The sequence below is a fragment of the Musca autumnalis genome, unplaced genomic scaffold (assembly GCF_047663935.1).
Source record: "Musca autumnalis isolate F117 unplaced genomic scaffold, ASM4766393v1 scaffold_1, whole genome shotgun sequence".
Classification (NCBI taxonomy): Eukaryota; Metazoa; Arthropoda; class Insecta; order Diptera; family Muscidae; genus Musca; species Musca autumnalis.
Window position 1 is genome coordinate 61,313,775 of NW_027411644.1, and position 18,135 is coordinate 61,331,909.

At 35.2% G+C, this 18,135-nt stretch overlaps 1 protein-coding gene across 1 annotated transcript; it reads left to right on the forward strand.

Annotated features, from left to right (window-relative positions):
• Positions 1-8: 8 nt before the first annotated feature.
• On the forward strand, positions 9-12,762 carry Blm (Bloom syndrome helicase). Its single transcript, XM_073976928.1, has 9 exons — positions 9-526; positions 602-1,464; positions 1,531-2,742; positions 7,987-8,532; positions 8,598-9,420; positions 9,502-9,698; positions 11,120-11,210; positions 11,275-12,306; positions 12,517-12,762. The coding sequence occupies exons 1-9, from the start codon at positions 427-429 to the stop codon at positions 12,561-12,563; spliced, it is 4,911 nt and encodes a 1,636-aa protein (XP_073833029.1). The 5' UTR covers positions 9-426; the 3' UTR covers positions 12,564-12,762.
• Positions 12,763-18,135: the final 5,373 nt, after the last annotated feature.

The window sequence follows — 18,135 nt, forward strand, 5'->3', positions numbered from 1 at the left end:
CTAACTTCTTCTTCTTCTTCTACAGAAGGGGAATCAACATCGATAATTTATTCATCGATTTTGAGTACACCCATGTCGATGTCGTCTCCAGGTTTCTTAGACGATTCATCGACAATCGTAGTAAAAATTTGTAGATTCTTGCATGTTCTGAAACAGGCATATACCTAATTATCGATATCTGTTTTATCGATATATTTCTTTCTCAGACTTACAAGCCTCTCCAAATTGCTAACGCCGTCAATATTTTGACAGTTGCAGTGCTGTTCTCTCATGCTCTCTTTTGTGTTTATGTTTTGCAAAGGAATTCATTAATTTTTGCGCGGATTTTAATGCAATTCAATCGTTTGTTTATATTTGAGTGTTTTTTGTGTAAAGAATTTTGATAGTATACTTAAAATATTGTGTTATGTGTAGAATATAAGCAATATGTCTCGCAGAATATCATCTTCTCAGAGAGTATCCGCCAGCTCTGGCTCCAAAAGTAAACAAATGTCGCTGAGCTCATTTTTGGGCCAAATGAAAAAGGGTAAGGAGAACAGGCAGGCGAGTTATCCAGAGCCCAGAGCAACTTTTTTAATATATTCTTCCTTCCTAATTTCAGAAACTGAAGCAACAAAAACAAAGCCCAAACCCATCAAAAAAATCAATCCCATTTACATTGATTCTGGCTCGGATGAGGACGACATTGACACAGATGATGCCAATTCAAAAAGCAGTGACTCCCAGAAAAGCAAGGAGAATCAAAATAGCAACAACAGTAAACAACAACAAACAAGTGTCCTTATTAAGAAATATTTGTTTGAGGATGATTCCAAATCACCATTGGCACCGGCCAAAATGAAAGTTGTAAAGAAAAGTAGTCCAGATACTCCTCCTCCTGCTGCCGCTGCCAACAAAAAGAAAGATGATGTTCAGAAGAAATTAAATACACCCCCAAGGCTATCAGTGAATAGTCCTTTGCTGAACAGTCCATCACCAATGAAAATAAATTTCGATGATATCGAATCGACATATCAAAATGCCATGAAAAATCTAAATGCCACCGTGGAAAAAGCCACAAAGGAACGTTGCAAATACACTTTAACGCCTGACAAGAAGCAAGTGGCCACTCCAACAAAAGACTTAAATGTATCCACAGATAGTTTTGATGATTTGGTTAATATGACCTATAAACCCAAGCAGGAGACAAACACAAAATCCCAAGAGGAAGAGAAGCAAGAAAGTAAAGTTAAAATTAAAACAGAGAAAAAAGATAAAGAGGAAAAGCCTATTTTAGAAACTAAAAAGGATAAAAGTCCTCCACCAAATGAGGAAAAGAAACCAGGAGTTACGGCGGGCCGTGAAAAGAAGTCAGACGATAAAAAACCACGCAAATCAGATGTGAGTGTCGTATTTGAAAATGGCCTTAATAACTATTTGTGTGATCTCACGCAAAGCCATCATTTTAAGACCAGCAATAATGAGGTAAGTTGTCTTTAGAAGATTTGTATTAGGAATACTCCTCAATACCAAACATTATTTCTATTGCAGGACAACATCCATGTTTTGAAGGCCAGTTTGGCATTTTTTAAATCCACCTATAGCGATTTAATGGAAAAATATTGCAACATTGTTGATCAAATACCGGCCGATTATTTCAATAGCATATCAGGCTTTGAAACAGGCACCTTTTTGAAGCTGAAAATAATGAGACAAAAATTCAAAGCCAAAACAAAATTATTACAAAACACGCTGGAAAAACAGGAACAAAAACATTCAAGTATGCTTGGCCAAGAGAAAACGACAAACAAGCCCACAGAAAATTTGGCCCAAATTAACAAGGCAGGTCCTAGCAGTAGTGTAAAGCAAATGGAGCCAGATTTTAATATTGATGAACTGGAAGAGGAAGAGAGACAAATGAAAGCGGAAGAAAAACAACAAAATTCAAGGAATAAACTTCCCTCGTACATTAATGAACCGGATGATTATGACATTGATGAAATGGAAGCGGAAGAAAGACAAATGAAAATGGAACAAAAACAAATGAATGCCTCCTCCCATTCAATACAACAAAATAAATCTTTGTTTGGTGACAAACAAAAGCAACAACAACAAAGTAATAAACGTCTTCCACCCATGAATCTGGAACCTGAACCTGATTTCGATATAGATGTCATGGAAGAGGAGGAACGGCAAATGAAAGCAGAACAGCGTGAGGTTATTTGTAATGGTGCCCCCGATGATGATGAAGACTTGGTACCGCTTATCTCGAATAAAACAAAATCTAACTCGAATAAACCCCCATCACAAGAAGTCGCTGTGACCAGCAAATCACAAACATCCAGCTCCCAAGCTTATCTAAATTTAAGAAGAAAAATCAATGAGTTGTGTTATGAAGATTCCGATGATGAAAATGACAATGAAGATTTACAGGCGAAATATTTACAAGAGACTATTATGTTGGATGACTGTGATGATAGTGTGAATAACAAGTCGGCGGAGGCTGCTGATAACACTTCCACAGTTCAACTTGATGATGACGGTGATGAGGATGATTGTGAATTGGATGATTTGTTGAATGATATCAGAGAACAAGATGCTGAACTTAAGGGAAGACGTTCGGAATATAATCAATACGCCTATGGTGAAATAGAAAAGTGTAAGGGGAAGATACGTGAGCCATCACCGGGTAGACGTATAACATTTCCGGCTGGAAATGAAAACATTAGTCCGCCAGTTGAATTGGATGAGGATGGTTTTGAGGTGAGTGGAATAAGAAAAATATATTTTTAGAGGACTCATTCTAGAGAAGACAAGCAGATCTTCCTATGGAAACCAGTTGGTCTTAATATAGACCAGTTGGTATTTCTATGGAGGAGCAGTATGTTTTCCTATGGAAGACCACTAAGTCTTATTATAAAATACCACTACGTCTTCCTATAAAAACCACTAGGTATTCCACCAGAAGAAACTCTATGATTTTTTAAACATTTTTTTACAAATCGAGGATTCTTTAAACGATATTTTTTTACAAATCGTGAATTTTTAAGTAAAATTTTTTTACAAATCGTGGATTTTTTAAGTATTTTTTTTACAAATCGTGGAATTTTTAAGAAATATTTTTTCACAAATCGTAGATATTTTAAGTAATATTTTTTACAAATCTTGGATTTTTAAGTAATATTTTTTACATAATTGTGGATTTTTTAATTAATATTTTTTACAAATCGTGGATATTTTTTTAAAAAATCGTGGATATTTTTTTAAAAAATCGTGGATATTTTTTAAAAAATCGTGGATTTTTTAAATTTTTTTTTTAAAAATCGTAAATATTTTTTTAAAAAATCGTGAATATTTTTTTAAACAATCGTGGATATTTTTTTAAAAAATCGTGGATTTTTAAGTAATATTTTTTTACAAATCGTGGATTTTTTAAGTAATATTTTTTTACAAATCGTGGATTTTTTAAGTAATATTTTTTCACAAATCGTAGATATTTTAAGTAATATATTTTTAATTAATATTTTTTTACAAATCCTGGATTTTTTAATTAATATTTTTTTACAAATCGTGGATTTTTTAATTAATATTTTTTTACAAATCGTGGATTTTCTAATTAATATTTTTTACAAATCGTGGATTTTTTAATTAATATTTTTTTACAAATCGTGTATTTTTTAATTAATATTTTTTTACAAATCGTGAATTTTTTTAAGTAATATTTTTTTAAAAAAATGTGGATATTTGTTTAAAAAATTCTGGATATTTTTTTTAAAAAATCGTGGATATTTTTTAAAAAAATCGTGGATATTTTTCTAAATAATCGTGGATATTTTTTAAAAAAATCGTGGATATTTTTTTAAAAAATCGTGGATATGTTTTTTTTAAAAAATCGTGGATATTTTTTTTAAAAAATCGTGGATTTTTTAAGTAATATTTTCTTACAAATCGTGGATTTTTTAAGAAATATTTTTTTAAAAAATCGTGGATATTTTTTTAAAAAATCGTGGATATTTTTTTAAAAAATCGTGGATATTTTTTTAAAAAATCGTGGATATTTTTTTAAAAAATCGTGGATATTTTTTTTAAAAAATCGTGGATATTTTTTTAAAAAATCGTGGATATTTTTTTAAAAAATCGTGGATATTTTTTAAAAAATCGTGGATATTTTTTTTAAAAAATCGTGGATATTTTTTAAAAAATCGTGGATATTTTTTTAAAAAATCGTGGATATTTTTTAAAAAATCGTGGATATTTTTTTTAAAAAATCGTGGATATTTTTTAAAAAATCGTGGATATTTTTTTAAAAAAATCGTGGATTTTTTAAGTAATATTTTTTTACAAATCGTGGATTTTTTAAGTAATATTTTTTACAATAGTTGATTTTTTAAGTAATATTTTTTTTAAAAATCGTGGAATTTTTAAGAAATATTGTTTCACAAATCGTAGTTATTTTAAGTTATAATTTTTTTCAAATCGTGGATTTTTTAAGTAATATTTTTTCACAAATCGTAGATATTTTAAGTAATATTTTTTTACAAATCGTGGATTTTTTAATAAATATTTTTTTACAAATCGTGGATTTTTTAAGTAATATTTTTTACAAATCGTGGATTTTTTAATTAATATTTTTTTACAAATCGTGGATTTTTTAAGTTATATTTTTTTACAAATCGTGGATTTTTTAATTAATATTTTTTTACAAATCGTGGATTTTTTAAGTAATATTTTTTTTACAAATCGTGGATTTTTTAAGTAATATTTTTTTTACAAATCGTGGATTTTTTAAGTAATATTTTTGATTTACAAATCGTGAATTTTTGTTCCTTCGAGCATGTATTATTTAAAAAAAATGTATTTGTTCCTGTTATGTTCTTACGGAGGTGGTCGATTGAATGAAAGACGATGTTTAAACATAACAATCAATTCATTTATTGAATAAAACTTTAAGTTGTTTATGAGTTGAAATAAAGTATTAATTATGAAGAACAATGAAATATGACGAAATATGTACAGATGAGATGTCTATTAATTGGTGGTTGCAAAGTAACTAACTGACTGTGTACTGACAATGAATAGAGAGAGATAATAACTTAAAACTACTGATGCATGCAACACTGCTATGATGCTGCCAGATTGTTGCATTTTATGTGGTAGTACTAGGGTTACCCTAATATCTCCCCTTTTAAGTTTGAACCTGGGTTCTGGATATTACTTCAACTGGTTGTCTTCTGTGGGTGATTCTGGTTGATATGCTGTAGAATCTGTATACGGCAATTTAATGTTGAATTCTCGAAGTAATATGTCCAAAGGTGATAATTTGTTTGATGAAGCAGAAGTATCACCTGTTTTTGTTTGAAGTTGATCTGCATGTACCTTGATGCGACTTCCGTGTTTGAAATTATACTGACTTTCCTTTTTCTGATTTCTGTCCATGACTGATGAACATAGATTTTTATGAACGTTGAATACGTTGTGAGTTTTTCTTCTTGAAGATGCTTTTGCGGTCGCTCCTTCCTCTTCCCTTTTTTTGAGTGCTGTTTTGACTTGTCTATTTGGGCTGGGATGAAAGTGAGCATTGAGTACTTGATAAACATTGTTAAATGACTTAGTCCCTGTGAACTTGATCTGATGACACCATTTTGCTATTGGAATATCCCATAGATTAAATTTCTCAATCCAATCTATGCCTAGGACATTTAATGATTCCAAATTTGAAATGTAACAATCCACAATTTTTGATTTTCCTGCAACTGACACTTCTATTGGAAAAAGTTTTGCAAAAAATGTGAGTATATTGCCACCTGCATCTTCGGCGGTGTCTGTGGTTTCAAATGCATCCGGCTTTCCGATTCTTTTCCACGTTGATTTAGAAATTATGGTAATGTCTGATGCCGTGTCCAACTGTAGTTTCACTTGCTTTGAATTAATACTCACTGTAGCATATTTTCTTGCCTGCTTGATTTTGACTGGATCTGTTGTAGATACTGTTTTTGTGCTGAATTTTGTTTTGTTGGTGTTAAAATTCTGATGACTCACATTGTTCTGTTCTGAGTTTTGATCATGATTGGTTTTGCTTTGTTGATGTTTGTCGTTGTTGTGTTTTGATTTGCTCTACCTGTGCATGCTGTTGCAAAAACCATCTTTGTGACCAATCTGTTGACACTTGGTACACTTGTGCTTGGAGTAGGGGCAATGTTTTGCATAATGCATATCTCCACAATACCAACATGCTGTTTTTGGTATCTTTTGTTTTTGTTGAGGCTTACCAATTTTGTTGCACTGTTTTTGGCTCCCCTCAATTAGTGCTGTGTCACTTTTCAAGTCCAAAATGCTTTGTGTTTCATCAACTAGCTTTTCTAAGTTGACTACTTCCTTACTTTCATTGAGATGCCTTAATAAACGGATTCTGATGTCACTGTCTTGTGATGATTTAAGACCAAGTATGAATATTAAACACTTGAACTGGTCTGTAGTTAAGTCATCTAGTTTAAAAAGTTCACACTGAAGATTGACACGACTAGCGTATTCTTTAAAATCTTCATTTTCCATCTTTGTGATTTGGAGACACTTGTATCGTAGACTTACTTGTGTTTCTGTTCTGCCAAATAGTCTTGTAAGATGCTTGATTGTGTCTGCCAATGAAAGTTCTTGAGGTTGTTTTGGTAACACGAAATTCTTGAATCGTTCATGAATGTGATTGGACATTTTTCTCCACAAAAGTCCTACTTTGTCTGCATCGTCCAGTGCACTTGCTTCCCTTTCGAAGATGTGTTTGAAACGATTGTACCACGATTCAAATAATAAACCACTGTCAGGCTCATAGTGAAAATCCGTCATGGAATTAGCTAAAGATTCCATGAGGTGGGCTTTTGCCACTGATGATTCTCCACCTGGAACTGATGATGAAACTGCGTTTGCACCTTGTTGTCCAGCGATGATTTGTGTGAGTTTATTTAGTAATTCCTGTTGTTGCGCAAATTGTTCCTGCTGCTTTGCTATTTGCTCTTGCTGCTGTGCAAGTAATTTTACAATATTCGCTTGTTCCGACATGTCTAGATTTTTCTAGTGTCTGTGTTTTCAGCCGTTACAATTTTGTTAGAGACGCTGCCGTCGTATGTCTGTATGTGTGCGCTGCAAAAATGATGAAATTTCCCACGTTGCTATGGTGTGTGTGTTGAGCTGAAAGAAAATTGTTGTATATGTGAGACTGCAAACTGTTGTGAGTGTGAGTGTTGATCGCTGAAGATTTCTTGAAAATTCTTGTTAGAATGTTCCTGATGAACTTGCGCCTGTGCGTTTTGATGTTTTCCTTGAAAATCTTCCTGCCACAACTTTTATTGTGTGCGATGTCTTGATGTTATTACGCAGCCTTGTTGAAAGTTCTGATGAAATTGTGAAATTCCTTTTGTTACTGAGTGCTGTTTTCAATTCACAATCCTCGTCGCCAAATTGTTAGCGAGAATGATACATATTTGTTCCAAAATCCTCGTCGCCAAATTGTTAGCGAGAATGATACATATTGTTCCAAAATCCTCGTCGCCAAATTGTTATGTTCTTACGGAGGTGGTCGATTGAATGAAAGACGATGTTTAAACATAACAATCAATTCATTTATTGAATAAAACTTTAAGTTGTTTATGAGTTGAAATAAAGTATTAATTATGAAGAACAATGAAATATGACGAAATATGTACAGATGAGATGTCTATTAATTGGTGGTTGCAAAGTAACTAACTGACTGTGTACTGACAATGAATAGAGAGAGATAATAACTTAAAACTACTGATGCATGCAACACTGCTATGATGCTGCCAGATTGTTGCATTTTATGTGGTAGTACTAGGGTTACCCTAATAGTTCCTATAGAAGGCCGCTAGGTATTCCTAAATGTCACTAGATCTTCCTTTATAGAAGACCTTCTCTTGAGCTCCAGTAGGTCCTCCAATTGTATTTCCCGGCAAAATTCAATTGATTCCCTTTCTTTCTTCTCCCGTTTCATTGCAGGTCTATGATCCAGAGAAGTTTGAATTGATGCACTCTCAGGCTGCGGCGGTTCTGAATAGCTCCAAACGTTATAGTACAAATACATCAACAATTGTCATTGAAGATTTCGATACACCGACAACAAGTAGTCGGGCATCAATGCTAGTGGATGCTATGCGAACACCGACATCCTCCTCCACGTCCTCTTCCTCCCTATCCAAACGTCCCGCATTAACAGCTTCAGCACAGAAGGTGGCCGGCAATTTCCATTCAAATGTACAAAATGATGGTATTACGGGGGAATTTGATGGCAACAACTATCCACATTCAAAACGATTAATGGAGGCGTTAAGGCTTAACTTTGGCCTGAAGAGTTTTCGTACAAATCAGCTACAGGTTATCAATGCAGCGTTGACGGGTCATGATTGTTTTGTTTTAATGCCCACCGGTGGCGGTAAGTCCTTGTGTTATCAACTGCCAGCTATTTTGACGGAGGGTGTTACCATTGTCATAAGTCCATTGAAGTCATTGATTTCAGATCAGGTTAATAAAATGGCCTCATTGGATGTAAGTTGTTGTACCAAATGTTATCTTTAAGAATGGTTAATAATTTGTCTTTCTCCCCCTAACAGATTTATGCCAAAAACTTTTCCGGTGAACAGTCGTTAACGGAACAAAGAGCAATTTATTGCGATTTGGAAACCACACCACCACGTATTAAAATCCTCTATGTTACGCCAGAGAAAATTTCCAGTTCTGCCAAATTCCAAGATCTGCTCGATAGTCTATATGGCAAAAATAGCATTGCCCGTTTTGTCATAGATGAGGCCCATTGTGTATCCCAGTGGGGTCATGATTTTCGTCCCGACTACAAACGCCTGGGCATTTTGAGAAAACGTTTTCCCAATGTCCCCACCATGGCGTTGACAGCCACTGCCACACCCCGTGTAAGAATGGATATTTTAAAACAGTTAAATTTACAAAAACCCAAATGGTTTTTATCCAGTTTCAATCGCAGCAATCTCAAGTATTCGGTATTACCCAAAAAAGGTTCCTCCACATTGGAGGATATGAAAAATTTCATCCTATCACGACCCAACAAAGACAGTGGTATTATCTATTGTTTGTCGCGCAAGGAGTGTGATGATGTTGCCCAAAGTATGTGTAAATCGGGCATAAAATCATGTGCCTATCATGCCGGACTTTCGGATAGTGTGCGGGAAACACGCCAAAAGGATTGGATAACAAATAAATATCGTGTCATTTGTGCCACCATTGCATTTGGTATGGGTATCGATAAGCCCGATGTTAGATTTGTGTTGCATTATTCTCTGCCCAAATCCATTGAGGGTTATTATCAAGAAGCTGGTCGAGCAGGACGGGATGGTGAACTGGCCCATTGTATTTTGTATTACAATTATGGTGATATGATGCGTTATCGCAAAATGATGGACAGTAAGTATTTGTTGGGGCCACTCGTGAGAGTGTGTGTGTAATGTGTGTGTGTGTGTTTTTTTTGTGTTTTCCCGTTTTTAGTGGACAAATCCATCACAGCCTCTGTAAAAAATATTCACATTGAAAATTTAAATCGCATTGTGGGCTATTGCGAGAATATAGCCGATTGCCGTCGTGCCCAACAGTTGGATTATTTTGGTGAACATTTTACCCGAGATGAGTGTCTTAAAAATCGTGCAACGGCATGTGATAATTGTCTGAAACAACAACAATATTCGGTAAGTTGAGAGAAAAGTTAAATTTAATTTCAGTCGGGCAATCGCGACAGTGGCCACTCGCCAAAATTAATTAGAGAAGTCCAATCTGGGAACACCTGTAAATGTAGCATAGTGTAAAAACCCACCAAAAAAATTAAAGCCATCTAGATCTGCGGTGTCGATCGTTCCAGATGACTTTCTGGTAGCAATCATTGATAAGTCTGTTCCTTAAGGAAGAAAAATTGAAGATTTATGATTTGAGGAAGATCATAGCTTCAGGTGATAGAGATAACCGCTTGGTCTGGACCAATGTAGCCTGGAGCAAAAAAATCCCCAAAACCTTATGGTGAGAACCCACACGAGACATTTAGACCTGCGGGGTCGACCGTTCCAGATGACCTACTGGTAGCAATCATTGATAAGTCTGATCGTGAAGGTTATTGATTTGAGGAAGATCATAGCTTCAGGTGATAGAGATAACCGCTTGGTCTGGACCAATGTCACGAGACATTTAGACCTGCGGGGTCGATCATTCCAGATGACCTTCCGGTAGCAATCATTGATAAGTCTGATCGTGAAGGCAGAAAAAGTGAAGATTATTGTTGTGAGGAAGGTCGTAAAGACGATGGACATAACCGGTTGGTCTGTCCAATTTGCCTTCCTTCAGGAAGACCGGTCTTCTATAAGAAAAACAATTAGCCTTCTGTTGGAGGACCAACTGGCCTTTTGTTGAAGTACCAACTGGTCTTTTGTTGAAGAACCAACTGGCCTTCTGTTGGAAGACCAACTGCCCACATTAATAAACTGCCCAGTTGGTCTTCCTTCCATGGAAGACAAAATGTCTTTCTATAGAAGATCAATTGGTGTTCCTATAGAAAACCAGTTTGCCTTTCAATGGAAGAACAGTTGGCTTCCTGTAGAAGAACAAGTGGTCTGCCTATAGAACACCCGCATGTCTTCTATTGAAGGCCAGGTGGTCTTCCTATAGAGGACCAGTTGATTTTCCTATAGAAGACTAGCTTGTGCTCCTATAGAAGAGCAGTTTGTCTTCCAATAGAGAACCAGTTGATCTTCCTATAGAGGACCATTTGGTCTTTCTAAAGATAGAAGACCAGTTGTTCTCCTATAAAAGACCAGCTGATCTTCCTACAGAGGACCAGTGTGTCTTCCTATAGAAGACTAGTAGGTCATCCTATAGAAGACCAGTCTGTCTCCATACAAAAGACCAATTTGTCTTCTTACAGAAGACCAGTTGGTATTCCTATAGAAGATCATTTTGTCTGACTTTTTATGACCAGTTGGTCTTTCTATAGAAGCCCAAATAGTCTTCATGTAGAAAACTACATGGTATACCTTTGCAAGATCAATATGGTACTCCTATAGAAGAGCGACATTTTCTTTAATTTATTCTAAAATTGTACTCATCCTTCTTCTCTTTTTAGCTCATAAATCCTTTAGAATATTGTCGAAAGGTTGCTCATTGTGTCAAGGAGTTATGTAGCGGTCGGTCAAGATTCACTCTTCTGCATATAGGTAAGCAAAAATATATATTTCCCACCTCGATACCCTTAAAAAAACATCTCAACTTCCTTTGTAGCGGATGTTCTCAAGGGTTCAAATATTAAGAAAATCGTCGACTTCAATCACAATAAAACTCGACATCACGGTATACTCAAGGACTGGGATAAAGCCGATATACAACGTTTGATGCGTGTTATGGTTACCCAGGAGTATTTACGTGAAGATCTGATATTTGCCAAAGATATACCACAGGCGTATATCTATTTGGGTCCCAAGATAGAGCGGCTAATGAAGGAGAATATTCAAATGGAATTTGCCCTGACACGTAAACAGGGACGTGGTCAGATGTCAACGGCGTCTGTAGCGGCAAATGATGTTGCCACATCATCAGGAACGACATCGAAAAGTAATGAATTGCTCACCGATATATATCATCGCTGTTATTCCGATCTGTTGGATTTGTGTCGTACCATTGCTGCGCAACGTAATGTTACCATGGCCAGTATTATGAATATTCAAGCCATTAAGGCCATGGCTGAACAATTGCCAGAAACCGAGGCAGAAATGTGTTCCATTCCCCATGTTACGAAAGCCAATTTTGATAAGTATGGTGCCAAGTTATTGGAAATCACCAGAAATTATGCTGCTGAAAAGTTGTGTATTCTCATGGATTTGGAAGAAATGCAGCAAAAAGAAAAACCACCACCATCATCAAGTGGTGGTGCTAATGCAGGTGCTGGTACTGGTGGTGGATGGGGTAATGACGACGATAGCAGTGATGGTTGTGACGATGACGACGGAGATTGGAGTCGAGCGGCCGCCTCTCAGGGTAGTGCAAATAATGGAGGTGGCGGCAGTTATCGTGGTGGAAAGCGGAAACGTACTTGGCGTGCTAGAGGTGGAAGTGCCAAAAAGTCACGCAAAGCTAGTGGCACCTCCACAAGTTGGGGTGCAGGTAGTGCTTCCATTAGTCCTTCACGAAAATATGGCAGTAAAAAAGTGTTCGGTTCACCATCCACTCGAGGCAAACGTAGCTCAACAGGTCGTGGCGCTAAGGCAACGGCTTCCACCCGTGGAGGCGGTGGCACATGGATAGCAAAGAAAACAGGTATGTATTTGTGATCCTGGCTTATGTTTGTCGGAGTTCACACTAGAGTGGTTTCGTGAAAAAACACTAGAATAAAATCATGAAATTGCTGTATAGAAGAACTCGATCTGAGAACGCCTAAATAACGCAATTCGTTTTACGAAACCACTCTAGTGTGACCTTCGACTTCATTATTTCAATTTTCTAAATTATAATTTTATTCCATTTTAGGAACAAGTGGTGGCTTTCAGATGATGCCAATCCCAACATCAAAATAATTAGGTTATGTTTTGTTATTGATAAGTTTGTTTTACTCTCCTTTTTTTAAATTTATCTGTTAAATTAAGTTTTTTACAAAATGTTGCTTTCGTTTTTTTTTTTCACTTCTTTTTTAATATTTAAGAAAAACATGCATTTCATCATCATCCTATATAAAGAGGATCTTTTGTAATAATAAAAGAAAGAAAATTGTAAAAATACATAACATGGAATTGGGGGTTTTGGAGTATTTGCATATGATATGTTCCTTTACTTTGGAAAATGGTAAAAGGTGGCAAAAGTTGTTAACTGCTCTCATTTAAATTCTATGCTTACTTCAAGTAAAGGAACACTTCGAGTAAAAAGTGGTAAAACCTGAAGATTATTGCACGTAAAGGAACAGAGCTATAAAGTGAAATGAATCCATTTCGCATCTGGCAACTCTTCTGATCCAGTATGTCCGTGTTTAGACACACGGGAAAGTAAATTCAGTTTTTAGTCAATAGGGGGTAGGAAAGAGTATTGAGGAGCTCATTCCTCTCCGCTCTCTCCCAAAAACTCAATTTACTTTCCCGAGAAATTTATGTGTCTAAACACAGACTATGAAGAGAATGAAAAGTGAACACCCCTTTCTATTACATGCTAAATAGTTGGCAACCCCACATAAACAACCAACAGTAGCTCTGTTCCTTTACGTGCAAGGATCTTCAAGTTATAACATTTTTACTCGAAAAGCGTTCCCTATTTCAGGTACCATACAATTCATATGAGAGCAGTTCACTACTTTTGCCAATTTTACCATTTTTAAAAGTAAAGGAACAGACCAAGTAAACTTGAATGAGCGTTTTGACCGAATATCGCTTGGGTTGTTTTATAGAAGACTGAAGCAGGGCTGGCAATTACCGTTAAATTGCCATCTCCAGTAATTTGGAAATGAGAATGGCGGAAGTGTCATGCTCTTGTTGACATTAGGTATGTCTGGTTACTTTCCCAGCAAGAACTTTCTCAGAGAGTAAGGAGTTTTTATTCTCTTTTGCTAAAAAATTATAAAAAGTAAAAAGACACCTTCCCAGCAAAAACCAAAAACCTCGCCAAAACAATTTATCCGTCAATAAACAAAAATGTTGTATTTTATTAAAAAAAAGAAAATGACAAAAAAATTATTTTTTCACTTTGCAACTTTGTTCTCCAAAAATACAATACCATTAGGCTTGCTATTTCCACAATAAAATTCTTTTTAATTTTCACAAACATAAATCAATGAAAAATTAAAAACATATGATTGATTGTTTTCAAGAAGGAGAAATTTGTCCAGCAAGAATTTGCAAACTCAGTAAAAGGACCGTCAGAATGCCTCTCTCGAATCGCTCTCTTTTGCTGACTTTTTGTGTTAACAGACGACCAGGGATGCCAACTGTTCCGAGGTAAAAATCGCTACAGCCACATACGCACAGTTAAAACAGTTGACTTTCCTGCGTAAACAGTGTTTTTTGTACGTCAAAAATCACAAGTAGCGGTAAAATCACCAACTTGGCACCCCTGCAGACGACTTTCAGCAACAATTGTACAAATTGTTACAAATTTTAGAGTAACCAGACACACTTATTTTGCACAAGTAGTTCCCAGAAATATAAAGAAGAAAAAAATCGCTTTTATTTGATAATACACAAAAATACAGTTTACTCTACCGAAAACAATTTACGTGTGAATATGGACATAATGCCAAGTTTACATTTACGCTCCAAAATCCACTGGATTTTGCGAAATCCTGAAATACATCCTGGTGTTTACACTTATTTATTTCTTGATTTCAAACATATCACAATAATCAAGGTAGATGCGTATGCGCAGCTGATCGAACATGAATCTTCAAAAAAAGTTTTTGTATATTGAATTAGTCACCAAAAATAGACGACAATATAGAACTTTACTGCTTTATTTCGAAAAATATAGTAAAATTATCTATATATCGTATTAATTGTGTATAATACTAACAAATGAAAAACTAAAAAATAATTTTATCGTTGAGACATCATAATAATAATTTATTATTAATACATTTTGATAGATAAACTTTGTGTTCATACCTGCAAAATATTACCCCAGCAAAAAAGTTTGGAAGTAGTGCAATGCAGAGTTATGATTTCAATACCTCTTTCGATGCAGTCCACACGGAGTTATGAAAAATGTACTCTGCTCGATACATTTTAGAAGCAATCGCTTATAGATCCCTAGCCAAGCAAGCCAATTTTTTGATCCCTACAGTCGCAGTCTTTTTTTTCTGAACACAAGAAAGAGTGTCTAATGCTTGGTTTACATTTACGAAATCCACTCGATTTCAACTGTCAAATCCATAGGTTAAACGTCAAATGAAATCCAGATGAGATTTCATTTGACGTTTGAGCTATGGAATTGACAGTTGAAATCGAGTGGATTTCGTAAATGTAAACTTAGCATAAGATTATAAGAATTTGTGTAAAAAAATAAAGAAATACAAACTCAAACTAAAGATACGAACATTGCTGTAATTCACGAGACGCAAATTATTTTTAAAGTGGAGTTAAGCTAGAAACACATACAACGTTTGGGTAAAGTTTTGTGTCGTTTTGGCCGTTTTTACACTGTTGGGCATGATGCCGAAAAATTCAAATTCATTTGAAATATATGCCGACAAACAGATAAACGCTGGACTTTGGTATCGTTGTCGCCCTGTTGTTGTTGTTTTTTTCTCGACGCCCAACGCAAAACTTTAATCAAACGTATCTGTTTTAAGCTTTAGAGTTTTTTTGGAAATCTGAACTGGAGTTGGAGGAAAAATGAAAAACCATTTGGATGATGAAGCAATATCAGTTGCGGTGCCACAAAAAGCAGAGCAGAGGAAGTAAACTCAGTTATGATAAATTTTAATGGAGAGTTTTTATAATTTGTATTAGTGTAATAAAGTTAATATTCTTGTTTACACGAATAAGCAATGTATTTTATTTATTTTGGGATATTTGCAATGGCTTGCATTTTATAGCATCTTTCTTCTTCTTTATTTGCCGATCCGCATTCGGATTTTGGCGATCATACAATAACAAATTAAGTATGTTTAGCTGTATATATAGATATATGTTTATGAATATGTTGTGGTAAATTATTCAGCAATGGTGATCTCTCTATTCCTCGCAGCGTTGATAAGGCTTCTTTCATTTGGTTGATTTGTCCACTCCAAAATGTTTTTTATCCAGGATATTTCTCTTCTTCCTCTTGGCCTTTTTCCCTCAATTTGACATTTAATTATGCTCTGGATGACAGAATACTTTTCGTTTCTCATTATGTGTCCCATATAGGATATCTTCCTACTTTTTATGATATCAAGAAGTTGTCGTTTAGTGTTCATTCTTCTCAGGACTTCTTCATTTGATACTCGGTCAGTCCAAGGAATTTTCAGTGTTCAGCATCTTTAGACTGCATTTAAATTCAATCCAAAAAACTACATCAAAGGCTGTGATTTGGATCGAAAATGGAGTGCATCCTAGCTGTGTGCCGTGGAAGCAAAATGGAGTGCATCCTAGCTGCGCGCTCTCTTGTAAAATTCATAGGTGAATTCATAGGAAATGATGTACTCCAGCGGCAATTGTTCTAGTGATTTAACTGCATCCGCGGATGCAAACTTTTTGCTGGGTACTACTTGCAGTAGTTTGCCCGTTTAGTGCTAGAAATGCGTTGCAGTACTCCGAAATCTAGCAAGACTTGCACTTCTTTTTAAACAACAACACCTTCTTCTGCTTTCTGCTAAAAAAATTTTGGCCTAGTAGAAACTAGCAGCATGTTTATTGGCATCTGAATACGATGGCTGATACGCTGATTTTTGCATTCTTGCTGGAGTTTTCGCAATTTCCGTCATTTTTCCGTTCCCGAATTTGTTTAAGAAATTTGTTTTGGTAAACAATTTTTAACAATTAGCTCTTTTTGCTAACATTACCATTAAAAAGTGCGGGAATACAATGAAAAGCATTGTAGCAAAGTAATTTAATATTTTTTTACATTGTGTACAAATTTTGATACTAACATTTTTTGTTGCACCAAATGACCATCTACCATGTTTATTGTGATACGTGAAAAGTGTTGCAACTTTTGGTACTTTTTTGGGCAGAAACAGGGTTGTATATCATGAGTACTGTGATTTCGATGTTGATTTGGCTGAAATCACGAAATGAGATGATTTCATTTTTGTATGCAAAATCATGATAAATTTTGCTTGATTCCGCGCGAAGTCACGAAACGCCTTCGAAATCACGAAACGACGCCGAATGTAAACCAAGCATTACTTTTAATAGCAAAACTCGTAAAAGAGAGAAAAATTGTTGTCACACAAAAGTTGTTTCAAAAAGTTCGGGAACGCAAAAATGAAAAAAAAACGTCAAAAAAGCTGGAACAAATGTCAAAGTCGGAGTAACAGCCAATCAAACGCCGGCATCCATGTTACTATTTTTTACACGCTCATTTGTCGAGTAAAAAGTTTTTAAAGAGAGCGTCATTCAGTGTCATTTTTGTTTAAAGAGAAGTGAACATTTTACAACTTTTTTGTGTACGGGAGCGGGTTTTCGGGTAAAATGTGTAAAAGTCGTAATCACATCCACAAAATCGAAAAGCCGCGTAATTTCTATTCATTTCAATTGATTTTAGGTTAGAGGTTTTAAAACTGATAATATCGATAGACAAATTTATCTGTCGATATTGCATTTAAAAATAATAATCGATACTATCGATAGTGTCATTATTTTTTGCTAGTTAAGGCCTGGGTACATAAGCTGCCTTGCTTGGTTGCCTTGCTTTTCTGCTTCATTTCTGACATAATAAAAATAAAAGAATAAAGAAGGCCGAGCAAATTTCGAACTGTATTGTCCTTTTCTTTTTTATTCTTTTATCAGAAGCAAGCAAGGTAAGCAGGCGAGGCAGCTTTAGAGCTGGCTCTGAGACAGTTGTTTACCAGCAATCGCCTGTTTCGTAAATGCAGAAATTGTCGTCTTTGAGCTGTGAGGCTAAAATTATTGCAATTAAGGCTGTAAACACATCCAACGTCTGAGTAAACTTTTGTGTCATTTCTGGTAGATGAATAAAAGACAAAGTGCTGCCAAGTTTCAATTTTTATTTATTCTTCTGCCAGAAATGGCACAAAACTTTAATCAAACGTTGGATGTGTTTAGGGCTTAAGGTTAAAATACAATGAACGTTGATGCTTGCTTCACGCTTGATTTCATGTAAAAGCCTAATGACCAAGTACTACCTAATTAAAATGCGATTTTGCATTTCTTTATTCTTGTACATTATTTTAGGCTTGGATAAGCACGAATTACTCATTCTGTTCCCACCTTTAACGCTTTCGTCTGTCTAGAGCGTATTTTCATTGATATTGTCTGATTGATAATAGCCGGAAAGGTAGAAACACAATGAAATACGCCGCTTTTTTCACGCACAGTTTAAAAGATTAAAAGTCAAGTACTAGCTAATTCAAATGCTGCCTAATTCATTTGAATTAGGTAGTACTTGGCCTTTAATCTTTTACATGAAACTGAGCTTGAAAAAGCGGCGTATTTCATTATGTTT

Bases quoted from the DNA above. Each gene is read 5' to 3' on its own strand.
- Blm (XM_073976928.1), top strand. From the start codon at position 427: ATGTCTCGCAGAATATCATCTTCTCAGAGAGTATCCGCCAGCTCTGGC. The intron at 527-601 runs GTAAGGAGAACA...TCCTAATTTCAG, and splicing joins TTTGGGCCAAATGAAAAAGG to AAACTGAAGCAACAAAAACA. The intron at 12,307-12,516 runs GTATGTATTTGT...ATTCCATTTTAG, and splicing joins ATGGATAGCAAAGAAAACAG to GAACAAGTGGTGGCTTTCAG.